The following is an 18,340-nucleotide window of genomic DNA, read 5'->3' as shown; positions in this document are numbered from 1 at the left end:
TGGGATCATGAGCGCCCCCTGCCATGAGGCAAGAGAACTGCCTGCCTCACCTCGTTTCTGATCGCTCTTCAGCACATGAAACACGTTACGCACACAATTGGTGACAAAAAAACCCACTGTACATTATATACATAAGCTAAATTATGGAAAATCAGCTCATACATTAAATGTTTTTTAGCCATTTTATTGGCGACGTACAGACAGGAGGAACATGCTCTCAGAATGGCAGCCAGTGCAGTTAGCGAGAGGTTGCGCAATCCCAGGTGAGGCTCAGCTCGCTGCTGCCTCACCAGCTGAGCTTCCGAGCATTTGAATGGGAAAATGCAGAAATTCAGCGATTTTGAAGAAAAAATAATCTGAACTTTTTTAAATTAAATGAAAAATAGGTATAGTACAAACCACAGGGTGAAAATAGCAATATAAATGATTTTATCATTATTATTTTTCCATGATTACAGGTGAGGCAGAGCCTCACCTGCCTCCCCTGACCGCACGTCACTGGTAATTGAAATATCCATTCTCCCGTGGCTAAGGGAACACTTTATTTCTTTAACAGCCAACAGAGTTGAGGGTAACAAATACAATCAATCCCATGGGAGGAGCTGTGGATGTGTTCCTGTTTAGTCTGGATGGATGGAATACATTGGATTATTTAAAGAGAGCCTCAGCTCCCCAAAGCCCTTAGTGCCACTTAACTCCAGCACATTCACAGCGTCACAGTCGTCCCTTAAATGAATACATGATTTACCACGTCTTCCCACGTACAGATCTCACAACATTACACAGAATGTACGCGTCTGGATGAGGCGCTCCAGAGCGGGTTTTAGTGGGAAAACCAAATGTGATCTGATGTGGCTTCATAACAGAGTCGGACTTTTTAAAATGACAAGAATTCAAATGAGTGATGTGGCAAATTAAGTTGTCAAAAGAAAACTTCTGAAGTGCGGTTCTGGTAAAAGTTTTAAAGTTCATATTTTACCAGCAGTAAATAACTATTTACGATCCCGACTCTTGGACTTGGAGGTTGTGTCTAGTACATATGTTTTCATGATGGAGGCCAGGAAGAGTAGCTGGGCGTAAAGCAGGAACCTAAACAGTTAACAATAAACAACGGCTAAAATTAGGTTAAAAGCGGACAAAGGACCATCTTTAAACAACTCCATTCTCAAAAAATTACATTTCATGAACATTTAAACAATCTCATTTACATCATACGGTTATTTACAGGAGACATTCTGATAAAGTACACAGAAAATTGATGGTAGGAGGGTGTGCGCCACCAACTATGGTCCTCTATGAAACACGTCCTGAGGACACAACACGTAAAGGGTTTCCAGGCAGAGCAGTGACGGACAGGCGGAAACTTTAATCTCAGACTTAAATTCAAGTTCCTCTTCACCCACAAAACCGACTCTGGACTTAAACTTACTTTCTAAAGACAGAAGACTTGACTTGAACTCCAGTCAAAGTAATTGCCTGGAGTTAGACTTGCCTTTGAATAACACAAGGGGGTAAAAAAGAAGACTTTGGACATGAGTTATACTGACCCTCTAAAGACTAAGCCAATGACGTCTCCATTGGTCTCTGCCAATCTTGGACTAGCAGTCTGGGACCAGCTAATCTGGATATATGTAAGATCTATATACTGGAGGTAAGGTATTAACCCTTTATGATCATTTAGTAGATCCCATTTATGACTTATCCTGTTAATCATCAATTTGTCAGTTAATCATCAATGTCACTGGAGCCTCCCTGAGCCGTCCCTGACTGTCACTGATGACATCAGACCTGATGACATCTGTGCCTCTTCCTTTTAAGAAAAAGGAAGAGGCACAGATGTCATCAAAACGAACGTGATGTCATCGATGACATCGTAGGCTGTTCCTTCAGAAGTACTTGAATAAGACGACCACGTGGTAATGTGAAGGCCTGTGAAGGCCATCGCTCTACCACGTGGATGCAAAAGCCTGTGAAGGCCAGGGATCCTTCAAGGACCTGGCCTGTGAAGGCCAGGGATCCTTCAAGGACCTGGCCTGTGAAGGCCCTCGCACCGCCACGTGGACGTGAGGGCCTGTGAAGGCCAGGGATCCTTCATGGACCTGGCCTGTGAAGGCCAGGGCTCCTTCATGGACCTGGCCTGTGAAGGCCAGGGCTCCTTCATGGACCTGGCCTGTGAAGGCCAGGGATCCTTCATGGACCTGGCCTGTGAAGGCCAGGGATCCTTCAAGGACCTGGCCTGTGAAGGCCCTCACCCCGCCACGTGGACGCAAGGGCCTGTGAAGGCCAGGGATCCTTCAAGGACCTGGCCTGTGAAGGCCAGGGATCCTTCATGGACCTGGCCTGTGAAGGCCCTTGCACTGCCACGTGGACGCGAGGGCCTGTGAAGGCCAGGGATCCTTCATGGACCTGGCCTGTGAAGGCCAGGGATCCTTCAAGGACCTGGCCTGGCCTTTTTTTTATTTTATTTATTTTTCTTTTATAATTTTTCTTATTTTAAGAATTTTTAACTGATTTTAATTCTTTTCAATTTAATTATTTGTATAATAATTTTCATTTTAATTACTTTCTAATTACTGGTCAGTGGTTTTTATAGTATTTGCTAAATGGCTATGTGACAACAGACGAACCTCGGACATGTGAAGACAGGGGGCATTTTATAAACCTCATTATGATTTTTATCTGGATAAATCGTGTTCAGGATGCCGCAGCCTCTCCTATCTGTTTTTCCTCACAGCAATTGAACAGTTGGGTCTGCAGAAAAGTATTAAGAAGCCATTCAACCACAAGCTTAAATAGGTCAAGAATGTTGCAATGTCATTTCTAACAATAAAACATCTTGAAAAGTGAATGCTGTTAAACAGTCTAGTATAAGAATGTGCATCTCTATTTTAACTGTTTTTCATTGGAGAGTTAATTAATAAGTTGTAATAATTTATTCAGTGAGTGAAAATTTACGCCAACATACATTCTAAGTCTTGTTAGGATTTTGTTTTAATTTGTGGATTTACATCTTTAAATGTTTGAAAGTGTTTGTCATCTGAACTAACATGATCTGTGCCTCCGAAGTTTTAGTTCAATTGGAAAAGCACTAAAAAAAATACACTCATTATGCAGCCATTCATGTTCCTTCAGAAGTACTTGAATAAGACGACCACGTGGTAATGTGAAGGCCTGTGAAGGCCATCGCTCCGCCACGTGGATGCAAAAGCCTGTGAAGGCCAGGGATCCTTCAAGGATCTGGCCTGTGAAGGCCAGGGATCCTTCAAGGACCTGGCCTGTGAAGGCCCTCGCACCGCCACGTGGACGTGAGGGCCTGTGAAGGCCAGGGATCCTTCAAGGACCTGGCCTGTGAAGACCCTCACACCGCCACGTGGACGCGAGGACCTGTGAAGGCCAGGGATCCTTCAAGGACCTGGCCTTGAAGAAGTAGAAAAAGTTGAGTACCTTTCTACCGTTTCTACTCTCTGCTCCTTCCATATGTTGCTCTAGGGTGTCCCTACACTCTTTCAGGTCTCATACTGATGTTTCCAGTTTTGTCAGAGCAGCCTTTGTCTCAGCAAACACACTCTAATTTTCTTTCCACAACTCCTTTAAACAGACTTTGGTTTCAGTTTCAACATGTAGAACTGTTAGAGGTCTGCCGTCTACCCGGCACTGACACGGCAAGACACGTTCAAACGGAGTGTGAGTTGTACCGGGGAAGGAGAGAAAACAAGTGGTGCCTGCAGGATTTTCGTCAGATGCCACGATTGCCTCCGTCTGACATGAACCTTCTCTCGTCCCAACCAAAGGCATCCCCTAGCTAAATGCTTTCTGTGCTAGTCAAACAGCTACAACACCGCTTGCCTTGCGTGCCAGGATGGTTTGACATTTCCAGGGAGTCGGCATCTGAGTCGATTCAGCTGAGCTGGAGGAATCCCGCTTTAAATCTCTGCTTACTTTCCAGAGAATCAAATGAAGTAAAAGGCAGACAATTCTCTCCTTCCTAGTTTTTTTTCTTCTTTTTTTGTCTTATTAACTCCATCCTTACGAGAGCACATCAAAGACATATCCTCGTCTTACCATATGCTGCATAGTTTCATAATCCAAAGAGACTTTTGTAATTACACAGTCCACCAGGGGAATAAAGCTCATCGATTCTCTGGGAAGAGAAATTTCATTATGCAGACCCGCTGTAAACCACTGATGCTATCAGCATCTTCACTTGTTTCATTTAATCATTTTACACAACAAAAGACAATTTTGGACTCAGCCGAGAGGAATAAATGGTATGGAAATGTGGATGTTAACCGCATTGAACATATTCTTACAGAACTTCACAGGTGGGAGTAAAGCAGGGAAATGCGGCCTGCCAGGCGTGCGACATGCTGGGAACGTTTCATCTGATCGCATCATTTCTTTTTTTTTTTCTCCCCCAGCAGCACGCAGACGACTCTGTGACATTTCCGCATATGCTTGAAATATATACCTAATGAATGTTGCTGTTTCTTTCTTCCACAGATGTGCCTCGCTTCCAGCAATAGCAAACCCTCTGATGCAATCATGAAGCCATCAAATGGCAAACGAAACTCTCTCTCCAGATGAAGTATTTGTGTATTTCTGCTAGAAGTACTGTTGCATTCTCTCTGATTCTATTGAAAAGCCCAAGACCTTCAGCTGCTGAACATACAGCTACTCATGTCAGGCCCACAGTGGCTTCGATCAAAACACTCATGTTTTAAAATGCCAAATCCAAATGAGAATCTTTGGCAAGATTTTCTATATGTACATAAATATCTACTAATGTCCAATTTAGCTCAATAGGAAATTCAGAGAAGCTGTGTATGCAGTGACTGCTATGATACACTTTTATTTTTATTGAAGTTATTGTGATGAACAATAACATTGTTGTTATGAGACCAAAGTATCTGACTGAAGACTTTTGTCATCCAGTTTTTGGTGGAAAGAGAAAAACAGTAAACTCCTCTTACTGTGCATCATATGCAAGCAAAAATAATAATAAAGTTAAAAGAGTCAATGGAATATACATATCTTCCTTATGCTAATCTTAACTCTGAGGCAAAACAAATGAAGCTTTACTCACCACATTGCACTGTTTGAATGCCTTTTAGAGCCTGTTGCTGTTTAATAATCATAGGATTGAGCGTCGTCGGGGCCTGGTTGCCACGGTAATGTGTGCGGCTCTCCGTTCTTCTCACCACACCTCACGTGGATCAGTGAGAAGGTGGAATCCTCTTACATTTCCTGCTTTGATCAGCAGCTGCTCCTCTGGATCCCGCCGGCCATATTTGGCATTGCTTTGGTGTGGAGAGTAGATCTTTCTGAAATGCATTTTGTGATATAAAAACAAACATGTGCACCCTCTTCTAAAAGAGAGCGGTGACTACCTCCAACTTAGACCTCCATCTGACTACATGCCGTCTCCTCTGTCCCATGGCAGCTCGGTGCTTTTCGGAGGACGAGTTTATTACGCAGACAGTAGAAAGACAAAAGCTTTTAGCTACACGACCATTGTTTATTACTAATGTCATCACTTACACAGACTAAAGAAGTGTCAGCGATAGTCACTTAAAGGTCATTAGCAAATCATACTTGAGTCACTAGTTAGAAAGAGTTTGGGAAACACTGTCATCATCCAAATGTTTGTCATTTACATTCATCTTACCAAATAAACTGAACTTGAAAGCAGCAATACAGTTTGAGGGGGGAAGGCATAGAAACTTAAAGAAGAAATAGATTGTAAATTGATTTAATTGCCTTTAATTCTATGTTTGATCTGTACCTTGCCTGTGCCTGGGCTAAGCCCTTCAGTCTTTGAGTCCATAGAGTATCTGGTTGAGTATTGCATGTCATGAATGGATAGTAATCTTTGTATTTCTTTGAAAATCGTACTAACTGTTTGCTCCCCCAAATTTCCTAACTGCAATTTGTCAGAGAAGAAATCCGTAGTCGACCTATTAATGTGTTGGTACGACACACTTGACCCGTTGGTCACCCGATGAAACAGCGGCTGTGTAAGACGGCTTGTAACGATGGCGCTACTCAAGAAGATGAACATGTAGGCGAAGTTCGCTGCAGTTTTCCACTACAAGCAGTACGATATCAGAGAACTGGTCCTGCCGTCCAAAAAAGGCAGAGCGGGGAGATCGATACGCCTCACGTTGACGTCCATCAAGTTCATGAGGATTCATTCAGAAGTCTTAAAGGATTATCTCTAGTCCAGAATAAAGGATGTCTCTATTTACAGCAAAGTCCTTCGTATTAGTCTTTGTCTCCTTTTATGATCCGCCAGACCATGATGGGGCGTCCACCTGCAACAGGAGAAACCAGAGATAAACTCAGAGCCATGGAAACGACACCAACATTGAGTCATCATAAGCTGCATTTTCATTACAAATGTGTGCAACGTGAAAAAGGCACAATTTTGCAAATTAAAAAGAATTGGAAGTAAAATCACATGTGAATAAGTCATTTAAAATCATGACATTAACAGATGGAAACAGTTTCATAAAATATATTCATAATTCTGCCACAGCGCTGGCACTCGTCAGATATAGGCGTCTTTTATTCAGGTGTTGGAGCGACAATCAAACATTGAGTTTGTTATTCCAACATGTTGAATCCATGGCGCTTCCGGAAAAATTGCTGACTACAATTTCCCCAAAACGCCACACAAGCAGCCACTCCCAAGTAGGCGGGGCTTGTGGGCATGTGTCCACACCTGATAGGTCATTTTTAGTGACTTGTAACATGAACAAGCGTATTCACATGTGATTTTTAATTGCATTTCTTTTTAACAGAAACACAGCAGTTGCAAAATTATTTTTTTAAACACCAGCAGAATATCAACAAAAAAAAGTGTTGCACATATGGAGAGTTAACACTGAATTTAGTTGGATCTGCAGTTTTAACTGCAGCGAAAAATCATTCCACAAAGTATTGGACTCAGAGAGGCTGAAAACAAATACCTGCCACACTTTTCAGAAGCTTATTTGGAAAAAAAAAAAAACATTGAAAAGCATTTAGTTTTTATTATACATGTGTACACCACTTTATTGTTGGTCTATCACATAAAATTCCCAATAAAATCCCCTTATATTTCCTAGTTGTACTGTGAAAAACTAGAAGTCTGAGGAAGACGAGAATCATTGCAAAGTGCAGTCAGCGGTCAACCTATTAAAGCAACACAAAATCTCTACAGATGTCTGATATAACAATAAAATACAACTCCTATTTCAAAAAGTGATGTAAAAAGAAAATGAGTATTCCTACACAGTATTGTGTGTGCACCTATTAGATCCTCTCATTCTGTTTAGCATAAAAGCAGAGTGCTGGGTTTGCATTAACATCTCCGACCCTTCACTCGCAGTTCGGTGCTGTCAGATACTTGGGAAGACCTCCATTCTCCTTGAGATTAAATTGCCTGTCATGAAGCTCGGTGGCTGACTGGCAGCTCCTCTGCTCCTATGAAAGTACATTCTGGAAAAGACTCTTGAAGAGCACAACGTAACAACCTTCATAACAACGTCCGCTATCTATTCCAGTCGGCTGTCAAAGGACATGTGGGTTTGACGGACCGCGGGAAGCCATCGCCGCTGTTATTTGATGGTGAACTTTTGACAGGAAACAGACAACTGTGACAACCCGGTTAGAATAATTCTCAAATGGGTTGTTTGACCAAAGCTGAGTGTGTAATGTCATTTAAATCACCCCCAATTAGGGGATGAGGGGGGCAGGCAAAGAACCATCGGGCCGTCGCCTTTCGAGGAAAACCAGGGTAATGCAGTTTCCACAAAACAGGTACAGCTGCAATAAATTCTTCCTTTCACCGAGTCATTTACATTCTGAGCTGCCATGGTGATTAATGTGGTACTAATTTGAGAATAAATTCGGGTTGAAAAGACAAAGAGCTAAGCTGCTTCTTGTCAGAAGCGAGAATGTCTCCGGAGATCAATCTATAGCCTGTCTCACTTCAAGGAGGAGGGGGATAAAAAAAAAAAAATCATTAACGGCGTTCTGAGTAAGTGTCTGAAACAAAGCTAAAAATACAGGAAGGAAAAACCAAGTCCTCCCTAGGTGTTAGGTTTGTTTAATTGGTGGATGACAAGTGCTAATTTAACCGGCAAAGCATTCATTTCCATTCGGCGCCTGAAGTGAGCGCGGCTGAGAGATTTAAAACAGCAGGTGCGGGGCTTGTGTTTCTGTAATTCAGCTGTGTAATTGGCAAACCACCGCGTCCTTCTCAGCAATATGCTTTGTGTTATAACTACTATGACTGGGCTTTTCATCATATGGCAATAATTCACCCATGAAATCAGCAAAAACCCAGCAGAGACAACGCAGAGACAACTTTCAGCATTTTCTCATGTTTCAGGATTCAATTTCTGCCACAGGTCATCACTGCTCTTAGAGAAAACGTATCCGTAAGATTCTGTTTTTTATTCCCTTTAATCAAACTGTTAGTAATATTTTTAATTAATTTGCTAGATTACAACAAAAAAAAAGAGTCCAAAAAATAAAAAGCGTACTCGCAATTTTTAAGTGTAAACACAAATTATATATAATATAATCAATATGTCCACTGATAATATCAAAGGTGAATATAGCTCATTTATTTGTCCTTCTGGGAATAAATTAGTGATCAATTGTGGTAGTGCAAAACTTATGTTGCTGAATGTTACAACCAGACTCAAGTAAATAAAATGGAAAGGTAGCTTAGTGACCAGAGGAAAATAATCCGGAAGTAAACAAAAAAACAGACAGGAAAAATAGTCATTACTGATATTCAATTAGTTTTAATTAACCTTTGTGTTGTCTTGCGGGTCAAAAGTGACTCACTGTCATGTTTAGCCTTCTAAGGAAATGATGGCACTTGGCGAAATGTAATGTTTCAACTGTTGACTGTGTGGTGTCTTCTGTGACTTTGTATTTTTGTGTTTTTACAACATAAAGCACTTTGAACTGCCCTGTTGCTGAAATGTGCTATACAAATAAACTTGACTTCAGGATTTTTAATACTGCATTTGCCTGTGTGTGTTTTCTTTTCTCCCTTTCATCCCCCAAGTACTAAGCAATACCGACAGCACAGGTTAAATTTGTCACCTTTGTGGATTTCTGTATTTATCCGTGGAAAAGAAACTCTTCAATCTGTCACCTCTTGCTTCCATTTGAGGCTTCAAAACGTAGGAAAATTCCCGTCACGTCTGGAATCCGCACTGCGCCCCAGGCTTTCTAATAGCCAGCCTCTGCTTTGCCAAACACGTTAAATTCGCTGAGTTTTTCCAATGGTGTGTGATTGATACAAACTCATGAAGATGAGTATAGCTGGGGGACCCAGCTCTATGTTGTCTTGATTTTTTTTTTCTTGTCTTTTTCTCGTTTTTATTATTACTTTCCAGAAGCGCCGCAGAGGTGACGAACAAAGTGTGACCCCCTGCTGTTTCAAGATTTGAGCGAGAGGAGTGTTGTCTCTCTAACTGAGTTCAAAGGTGTGTGACTTAGATGTTGGAGGTAATGACGGCGCTTTGAACAGGTCGCCGTGGTGTGTTTGGATCATGTACCTCCTCTGCTCCCTTATCACTCGTGTAGCTCCACTGTTGGGAATTGTGCCTAAATCATACAATCTGACAACAGGGGATCAAAAGTTGCATTAATGATTCATCGTGGGAATTTCTCTGGTTTTTTTAACATGGAAGGCAGGTCTACATGGAATCTGAACAAGGAACATCTTAAGCAAGATAAATATAAGGTATATCAAATATTAAAATAAAAACGAGAATAATGAGAATAAATTCACCTGGGGTTTGTCGTGGAGCGTCTGACGTTACCAAAGCTGGTCTCTGTCCGCAGAAATCTTTCCAGAGATCCATATAAAACAATAATAAAAGAAACACAAAAGACATGTTTAGTGTTAAAAATAGTCTTGCAAGATTTGATAATAATAGAAATGTGTTCCAGGGCATCTGTGGATGTTCTCCGAACCCTGATGACTAAAAGAAAACAATTCCATATATATATATATATATATATATATTTATATATATTCTGAGGTTCGGACAGATCCCAGAATCAATAGCCCAAGGCTCCAGGCACCCGGCTCCAGGCAGGTGTGGTGCAGGCGGTTTAAATAATTAACTACATGGAGGGAGGCAGAACTGAAGTCTACGGGTAGTCATAACACAGTGAAGGATACAGGCATCATGTTACAATGTTAAAAGCAAGTAACTGGAGTGAGTAATTGGCCAGTTTGGGTGCTGAGAGTGGCCTGAAAGTGCTAAGGAGACATGGCAGCGCATTGATTATTGGACCCCAGGGGTCCGAGCACCGGCTGCAAACACTGGTCTTTAGTTAAAGGCAGAGGCGACAGGAACAGAAGTCACAGCCTGCTGACCTTGACGAGTGGCTGCACACTGGATTCAACAGTTCTGATTCTGGCATCAATAAAGAGATAAAAACAGATTTTTTTTCTCTCTCTCTCTCTCTGCTCACCTTGGTGGTTTTAATCTTGTTCCCTGTAGCGCAGCTCCAGCCCTTCAGATCAGGAAGAACTTTGCATTCCTCCCCGTCAAGGCACGGATGCATCTGGCACCACCACTTCTGCTCCACTATCGAGGCTGGACAAAAAGAATGAAGAAATGATCCTGTCATTTTAATAATTCAAACCAATATGAAGAAAATCTTGTTGTATGTTCCATTTCCTTTTAGTAATGATTTTAAAAATTTGGCTGGAATTCTGTGGTGTAATGTTGTGTTGGTTTGTCGTTTCAGAACCTTGTCATTGCCTTCCTGTGCTGTTCCACTTTGTTCAAATCTGGCTTCGCGGGCAGCCTGGGCTTTCTCCGGTTCACACAGATTGCCTCAGGTAGAATTTCTACGGGGCCAATCAGCGAACAGGAGAAGTTGTGAACGATGGCGTCGATTTTCTGCGATGTTTTACGTTTTGTAATCTCCCTGTAGTTCTAGCTGTGGCGGCGGAGGAAGGGAACGAAGCCGTTCAGTCCGAGTCGGTCATGCTTCCAAATATTAAATTAAGCCGCCACGTTCAGCATTACACACGTCATGTCCCATCTTTAAAGATTAGGTAACATTTAACATTTCAAGAGAGTTTCAAACACCTCTGAGAGCCCAGGCCCTCTGTACGAAGTGAAGCGTAGAACAAGCAACTGGTTTTTTACCAGGCTGGGTGTTTTAGATTCATTACAATTCCTGCCTACTCTCAGTTTGTACCCAGAAACAAAACTTACTATTTAGTTTTCCATTCCACCACTCCATTGAAAAAGCAGGTGGTTCATTTGGATAATAAATCTTATGAATTACATAATATACATATACGTGTTTTGATCATTTTTTTAATCAAATGTCTTAAAATATACAAAAGCAAATGATGTAAAAGACATTTAAACGGAGACCTGAACTCCCGAATATTATGTCGCAACAAAGAGGGAAAAAAAAAGAAAAAAAAAACAGGTGAAAAGGGAAGGAATAAGGAAGGAAAAAATGAAGAAGAGGATAGAAAGGGGGGGAAATATGTCCCTTTTCATGTGGAGAAATACATGATTTAAAGATCCCCATGTGCAGGAGACCACAAGAAACATTATGTAATTTAAAAAAAAATCTCAGAAAAAACAAATATCCTTATCCGCTTGATTGCCTGCAATCACCAGCAACTCAAAGAAGTTGGGGTTCAAACCTTTTGTTTCCTGCTCCTTTTACTTTGGTACAACAGTAATCAGAAGTCCCATACTCCACTGCATCACAGAAAGCAAGACAAAGTCATTTCTAATTACAATCCATGTAATTTGTGTTGTATCTGAATTTGAAACGCAGTGTTACGAAAAAGTGGAGACGAGTAAAGTTTCTCACCACAATGACACAAAAGGAAAGTCAGAGACAAGCTGTTGAATGTAACACTGGTCATGGAATTATCTAGCGGTTAGCGCCTGAGTTCAATTTTAGTTTTGATTGAATATTTTTAACCATTGTGAAAAACATGTCATCTGAAACCATGATAATACTCTTCATTTCATGAGCTGGAACATCTAGAGGCGGTGGGTGTTTAGAATTGCCATCTTGTCATTTCGTGTGTTTCAAACACATTTCCGCATGACACAAGGAGCCTTAAAGGTGGAATCTCTTCAGATCATCAAAGAAGCTACCATCAAGCCATGTCACAGTCTGACAGCCGTCTTAGGTAAGTGATGTAAGATTTGCTTTTTCTCTGGTAACACATCTATTTTGAATATGCAAACAAGTCTCAGCCTCAATATGATGTGTCAGGGTAGGGAAGTGAAAGCAGATGCATCTTCAGTCGGCTGCAGTCAGAACACCTCTTCACTCGCCTCCTAAACAAACAGCACAGAGCAGCTGCACTGCAGTGTACACTACAATCTGGCATATTACAGGGGTCATTATCCATGTTTGACAGTCCCCTCCAGCGGCGTTTATGCTTTTCATAATGAAGAGGGGTTTTTTTATGTATATAATCCAAACACAATGCATCCCCCGCATGGTAAACTGCGAAGAATGAAGACTTTATGACGGCAGGAAATCAATTTGTGGAACACAAACGTGTAAAAAGAGCGCCGGGTCAACTCCAAGCAGAAGGAGTTGCTATTAAAAAAAGCCACAAAGGTTTTCACAACAAAATGAAATGGGAGTATTGATGATCAAAGTGAAGAGGGTATATTTCACTTAGAGTTAACAGGGCTTTAAAACATGACGACGTCTCAGACTGGACACATAACCTGATCCAAGTCCTGAAATCTTTTAGTTGTCCCTCAGTCCACATTTTTATTTTATGTTAGCTTTAAACTCATGAGCTTTGAAAAAAAAACAAAAACTACCAACTGCTTATGTAAGGTTTTAGAAATACGTTAAGTTTAAATCAAAAAATAATTTAGTGCATGTGCCAGTGGGGATTTGTGTTCAAACCGTATAGTTCTGCCAAGAAGAAGAAGAACACTGTAGCCAATTCAGGAGCCATAAACAGCAGACAGCAGAAAGCCTAAAAGCACAAAACTGGAAACCAAACCTGAAAGCTCTGACTAATGATCAACATGTGGGCTTCTGAACAGTCTTACCACAAGCTTTACTAATGTAACCCTCGCATATTGAAGCCTGTAGAACATTTCAGAGCAATTTTTAGCCCGTTGGCTTGCTGCTTACACACTTGTGCATGTACTTTGGAGCAACACTGTTTTCAGGTGGAAAAATCTAAGAAATTAGAGTGGGAAGATGTATAAATCACAGGAAACACTTATTTTTAATGCCATGAGGATAGATTTTAAACAGCCTATACTCCTCTACAGAGTGAAAAACTTCCCATGTCGGTCACTCCAGTCATGGGAAAAACAAAGTACACCCTCCTGATCCCTTTGATTCAGACAGAATATTCTTGTTTACAAGATCATAAGCCAGTTTGACCAGCTTTATAGCAGGAATGTTGAACGAATGGTATAGGCAAAGGTTGAAATACAGCAGAAAAGTACCAAAGACTACTGGAGATCAGATGACGAGGCGTCATAAGATGGTAAGCTAATGTACCCATAATCTTTCTTATGAACGTTCTGTGTTTTGCAAAAACTGGACCATAATTCCTGTTCAATTATGTAAGAGAGCGATTAAATCACAGAAAACCACTTGTTTAAAGTTCTTGCTGATACAGGTGACTCTACAAGTCTAAGTTAGGGGCTGTATGCATTTTTTTTCCTCATGTCTCCACTGACATTTTTTCTCCCCATGACGGCCTTTCCATTTGCTCCATCCTAAAATTCCCAGACGCAAGTTTTCTTAGAAGTCTGGCGGTTCATTTATCTTCATATGAAGAGGAGCTTGTCTCACACGAAGAGGAGCTAAAGGTAATCCCTGGTCGTAGAGGAAAGAATAATTAAAAGGTTAAGTGCTTATCATTTTTTCTCTCCCTGAGATCAACGGAGGGGCTTTAAACTGAGACTGGTGGCTCACAGCTCTAATTTGCAGAAAATGTCAATACTAAAATGTCAGGGTATAGGTCAAACCCGAGCTATCCGGAGTTTCGCCAGAAAGCAACGCTTTTCAGCCCAAAGTGAAGCTGCCACCTTGGCACAGTCTGGGAGTCTGGCATATTAGCATGCTAAGAGATCCTCTGGGTCACTGACTCATTCAGGCCTAATAAAGCCTTCAGGAGGACCTTTCTATAGCTTCTGGATTCAACTTGAACACTACTTTGTGTAGTCTTACTCATTTTAATTGATCAAGTTAAAAAGAATAACTAAAAACAAGACCAAATTGTGATTACAAAAAAATGGGTATTTTCACACCTGACAGTTCAGTAGACTCAGTTGGATTTTAAGCTAAAGTTGCAACATTTGTTTCATTTTCAGCTGCTGCAGTTTTCTATCACACTGCATTGTGTCAAATGAACCCTTGAAAAACCTGTTGACGTCCTCACCCGTGGGGGCGCTGCCCCAAGGTCACTTCAGAAAACCACACAAAAACCTCTGAAGAAGACACTGAGCACAATTTCCTTCTTCATGAAACAGAAACAACAGAGTGGAGTCAGACTTCAGCTGTTGTAGGATTTGTCTTTTGTCTTTGGCAATAGACCACAAACAATATCTTTCGCTAACACTAAACTTGCGTGTTTGATTTTTTGGTTGCATTTACCCAGAATGCCCTGCACTACAGTTTGCTTCCGCTTAGCATTCACATATGTATTTGAACCACATCAGAGTTCACATCAACTGAACTGAGACCTAGTTTTGCAGGTCATATTTTTGGTCCACATCCAAGTTTGATTGCGCATTCACACCTCCCCAAACGAACCAGACCTACTAGGCAAACAACGGTGTTGCGGTCTGAACAGGGCTGGTTATGAATGAATACAGAGTGTCCTTGAATCCTTAAAAAAGCTTACGTTCTGTCATTCAAAAGTTTGAGTCATGCACTAACATCTTCATTGCATTCTGTGGCTAGGCGGTTGAAGCTACCAGTAACTAGAGGCTAATGTACCCTCGGTAACTAGCTCCATCATGGTGATGGTCTCGATACATGGTGATTGACGGCAACAGACAAAGGTCATCGCCATGCAACATGTGAATCGATAGCTACAGCGGTGCTATCATGTCCACTGTGTTGGATCGCTGCCGCTAGTTCCATTGGAAATGAATGGAGAGGGAGCGACGTCGCCTGCTGTGTGTCGGGAGCAAATGTTCTGTGAGAAGAACAAAGCCGCTGCCAAGAGCCAGAAACAAACGCCAGAAATGAACATTTTTGGTATGCTTGGTTATAATACAACAGAATCCTTCAGTCTTATATATATATATATATATATATATATATATATATATATATATATATATATATATATATATATATATATATATATATATATATACTTTTTTCAGTCTTAAATTTTATTCAGAGTGGCATTAAAAAGTCTTACATTTGACTTCCTGAAACCTGCAGATACCTTATTTATATATTACTTTATGCAGTAATAATGTAAACTGAAGGAATATTAAGAAGGGAAAAATGAGAAACAAGTGAAGCTCATGAGCGAATCAAGAATTTGAACTCTTCTCTCACATCCACTTATAGATTTCATAACCTCAGTTATTTAAAGCTTCATTTTTCTCCCCTCTTTCATGCTGCAGATAGACATGCTGAGGTGTGACCTGTGAGCTAATTTGCATCACTTTCCATCTTGATACATTAATAGGTGTAAATGGTCCGATCCCCTCTCAGTGTGGTTCCTTTAACGGTAACAGGAACTGTTTTAATGTATAAATGAATGATAAAAAAGGTGACATGAGGAACACGTTGCACTCCAACAGCCTTTCAGTATCTTTCCAACTTTTCAAACTGAGTGTTCGGGAAGTTGTGATGAGATCAGCAAGTCTATTCCTCAAGACTTGTGCAAAGAAGCATCAGCAAAAAAAAGAACAACAACAGAAGAATTCTATCTACATCTATAGAATAGAAGATTCCTAATGAATAATTGAATGAGTGGACTGTACCATCGACGCAGGACGGGGCGGCTCTGGTGGTACCGGCCACTTGGCCCGGAAAGCAGGAGCACTTCACTGTTTGCGACCGCTCCTCGATTTTGTTCTTGTTGCAGCAGCGGTGCAGCGCCACCACCTCACAGGTCCCCGTTCGGACATGGTGCGCAGCTGTGGGGGAAAGAGAAAAAAGGAAGGAGGAGGAATTACCCTCAACATGCACAGCACTGGCCTTTGACTAGGCCTGAAACGTAATGAAGACCACTATTTAGTGATTTAAAGGTAATCACTAAATTACCTTTAAAGGGCATGTAATATTTGTTCTCTGTGGATATGCACATATGTATCCATACCCCATGAACTTTCATACATTCTGTCATGATTCAACCACTGAGATTAATGGAAACATATAATGCAAAATTCACATTTTGCATATTTTCGTACTTACATTTCAGTTTCTACTGCTTTCAAAAAAAAAAAGTTTGGTCATTTTCTGGGACTGAGTTTATGATGTTTGTTGCCTGGAAAACGAGCCATTTCAAAAACCTCCGGAATGTAATGAGATGAATCAGCAGGCACTGCCCGTAACCTAGCAATACCAGCGCCGCCCAGCCTGTCACCTAGCAACACAAACTTAACTCCAGCATGTTTAGTCAGCTGGTTTCACCGCTGTATGCGCTGAATAATGACTGCTGGAAAAGACGAGAGTTTAGTTGCTGACTTTACATCCAGAAACCACTTGCTGCCTTCTTGTTGGTTGTACAGGAGGCTCCACTTCTGCTTTTCATAGACATACGGCTGTATGTAATTACGCATTTGTTTGCAGACATTTTCACGTGCGAGTGTAAACGTTGAGTTGGGGGGGGGCGTGGCCAGCAGCAGATTTAGAGTGACGAGAGGCCCTAAAACAAATCATTCTGACAGGAGTTCAACGCAGGCACAACTAATATCACATTATATAAGAATGATTTTATGCAAATAATAATAATAAAAAACATATTTTGTAGTCCATATACAGGTTAGACATATCCTAACCTGTTCAAGGAAGCATAATAGGTCACTTTGGTGTCACTATTGTCACTTTTATTATGTAATTTATGCATAGTCCAGTAGTGAAAGACCATCAGATTTTGCTAATTTTGTGTAAATGAATAATTTCTGATCAGAATTGTAAGGGTGTGTTTAAAACTAGCAGTGTGGACTTCGATTAGTGAACAACCAGCGAGTGTTGGACATGCTGGACTCCAATCCTCCAGGCCTGCTGTCCTGTAAACTGTAAATGTGTTTCTTCTTCTACACACCTGAACAAAATAATGAGGTCATTATCAGGACTCTGGAAGTCCTGGCTGAACCGGGGAGGGAATTCACATCTTTTGGACTAGAGACGCAGCTAAAAGGTTGCGGGACTGTGGCCCTCAAGGACAGGATGGCAAACCTCTTTAGTAGTAAAGATGGGGACATTGAAAAGATTTCAGGATTTGAAAAAGTATGATACCATAAATGTGACATTATTTAAATAGTTCCTCAGCGGAAGGAAGCTTCTTTTTTTTTTCTTTTACAAAGAAAACTTCAATATGTGAGGAGGAAAGTGCAGCTCTGCAGTATTTGGAGCCAATTTCCAGATCACGCTCCACTGTCTGAATTATTTAGAGGATGAGCTTTCCCATCCTGTTTTAATTGCATGTGACATTTTCATGAGGTGTCTTTTTTTCCCTGCAGAGGGACTATCTGCTGCCAGGGTAAACAGAAAGTGTGGAAATGACAGCATGAAAACCGTTTCTTAATTGTTCACACTGTAAGATCTCAACGGATCCCGTTTAATCCGCTTCAGCTTCAGGTCCCGGGACTGAAGGATGGAAACGGTTTGACTGAGGATTTAATGGAATCGTCATCTTGGCTCAAAGAGATTCACGAAATAATGTGGCAAACTATTCAGTAGCTTTTTGGATTAAAGCTAACGAAGCTAATTTTTCCTTCGTTTTCTCCAAACTGGGCTGTCCAATGACATTCGGACTTATTTGCACTTTTTCAAATTTTGCAACATCCCAGCCACAAACTTAGTGGTCGATGTTTGTGAAGTAGAAGAAAAACGATCCACGGTCTATAATTTATACAGTTGAATTTAAAAGTTTATGCGTTTCTTTTGAAGTATTGCATTAGAAAAGGTTGATGGAAACTGCTAAATTTAAAATGACTTCCCAGATTTTGCAAACAGGTTTTTGTGCTCGCTTGAGGTGGTTTTCCGAAAGAAGAGTTAATGCGTTAAAGGAGACAGGTTTGCTGAATAAGGTCTGACGTAACAAACCTTCTCATCCACTGCCCAGAGGGGAGATCTCCCTCCTTTTTTCAGAGAAGTATGC

At 41.0% G+C, this 18,340-nt stretch overlaps 1 protein-coding gene across 1 annotated transcript in view; it reads right to left on the bottom strand.

Moving 5' to 3' along the window:
- Positions 1-5,494: 5,494 nt before the first annotated feature.
- Positions 5,495-18,340, bottom strand: part of fam19a2 (family with sequence similarity 19 member A2, C-C motif chemokine like) — an 84,964-nt gene continuing 72,118 nt past the window's right edge. Inside the window, exons 3-6 of the mRNA XM_023350442.1 lie at positions 15,996-16,151; positions 10,489-10,613; positions 9,797-9,853; positions 5,495-6,311 (exon numbers count right to left, since the gene is read on the bottom strand). Of these exons, the coding sequence (XP_023206210.1) occupies positions 9,824-9,853; positions 10,489-10,613; positions 15,996-16,151 (311 nt within the window). The 3' untranslated portion in view covers positions 5,495-6,311; positions 9,797-9,823. The remainder of the gene's footprint in view (positions 6,312-9,796; positions 9,854-10,488; positions 10,614-15,995; positions 16,152-18,340) is intronic.

Source organism: Xiphophorus maculatus, chromosome 17, assembly GCF_002775205.1.
Source record: "Xiphophorus maculatus strain JP 163 A chromosome 17, X_maculatus-5.0-male, whole genome shotgun sequence".
Lineage (NCBI taxonomy): Eukaryota > Metazoa > Chordata > Actinopteri > Cyprinodontiformes > Poeciliidae > Xiphophorus > Xiphophorus maculatus.
This window is presented reverse-complemented; position numbering and strand designations above follow the sequence as displayed.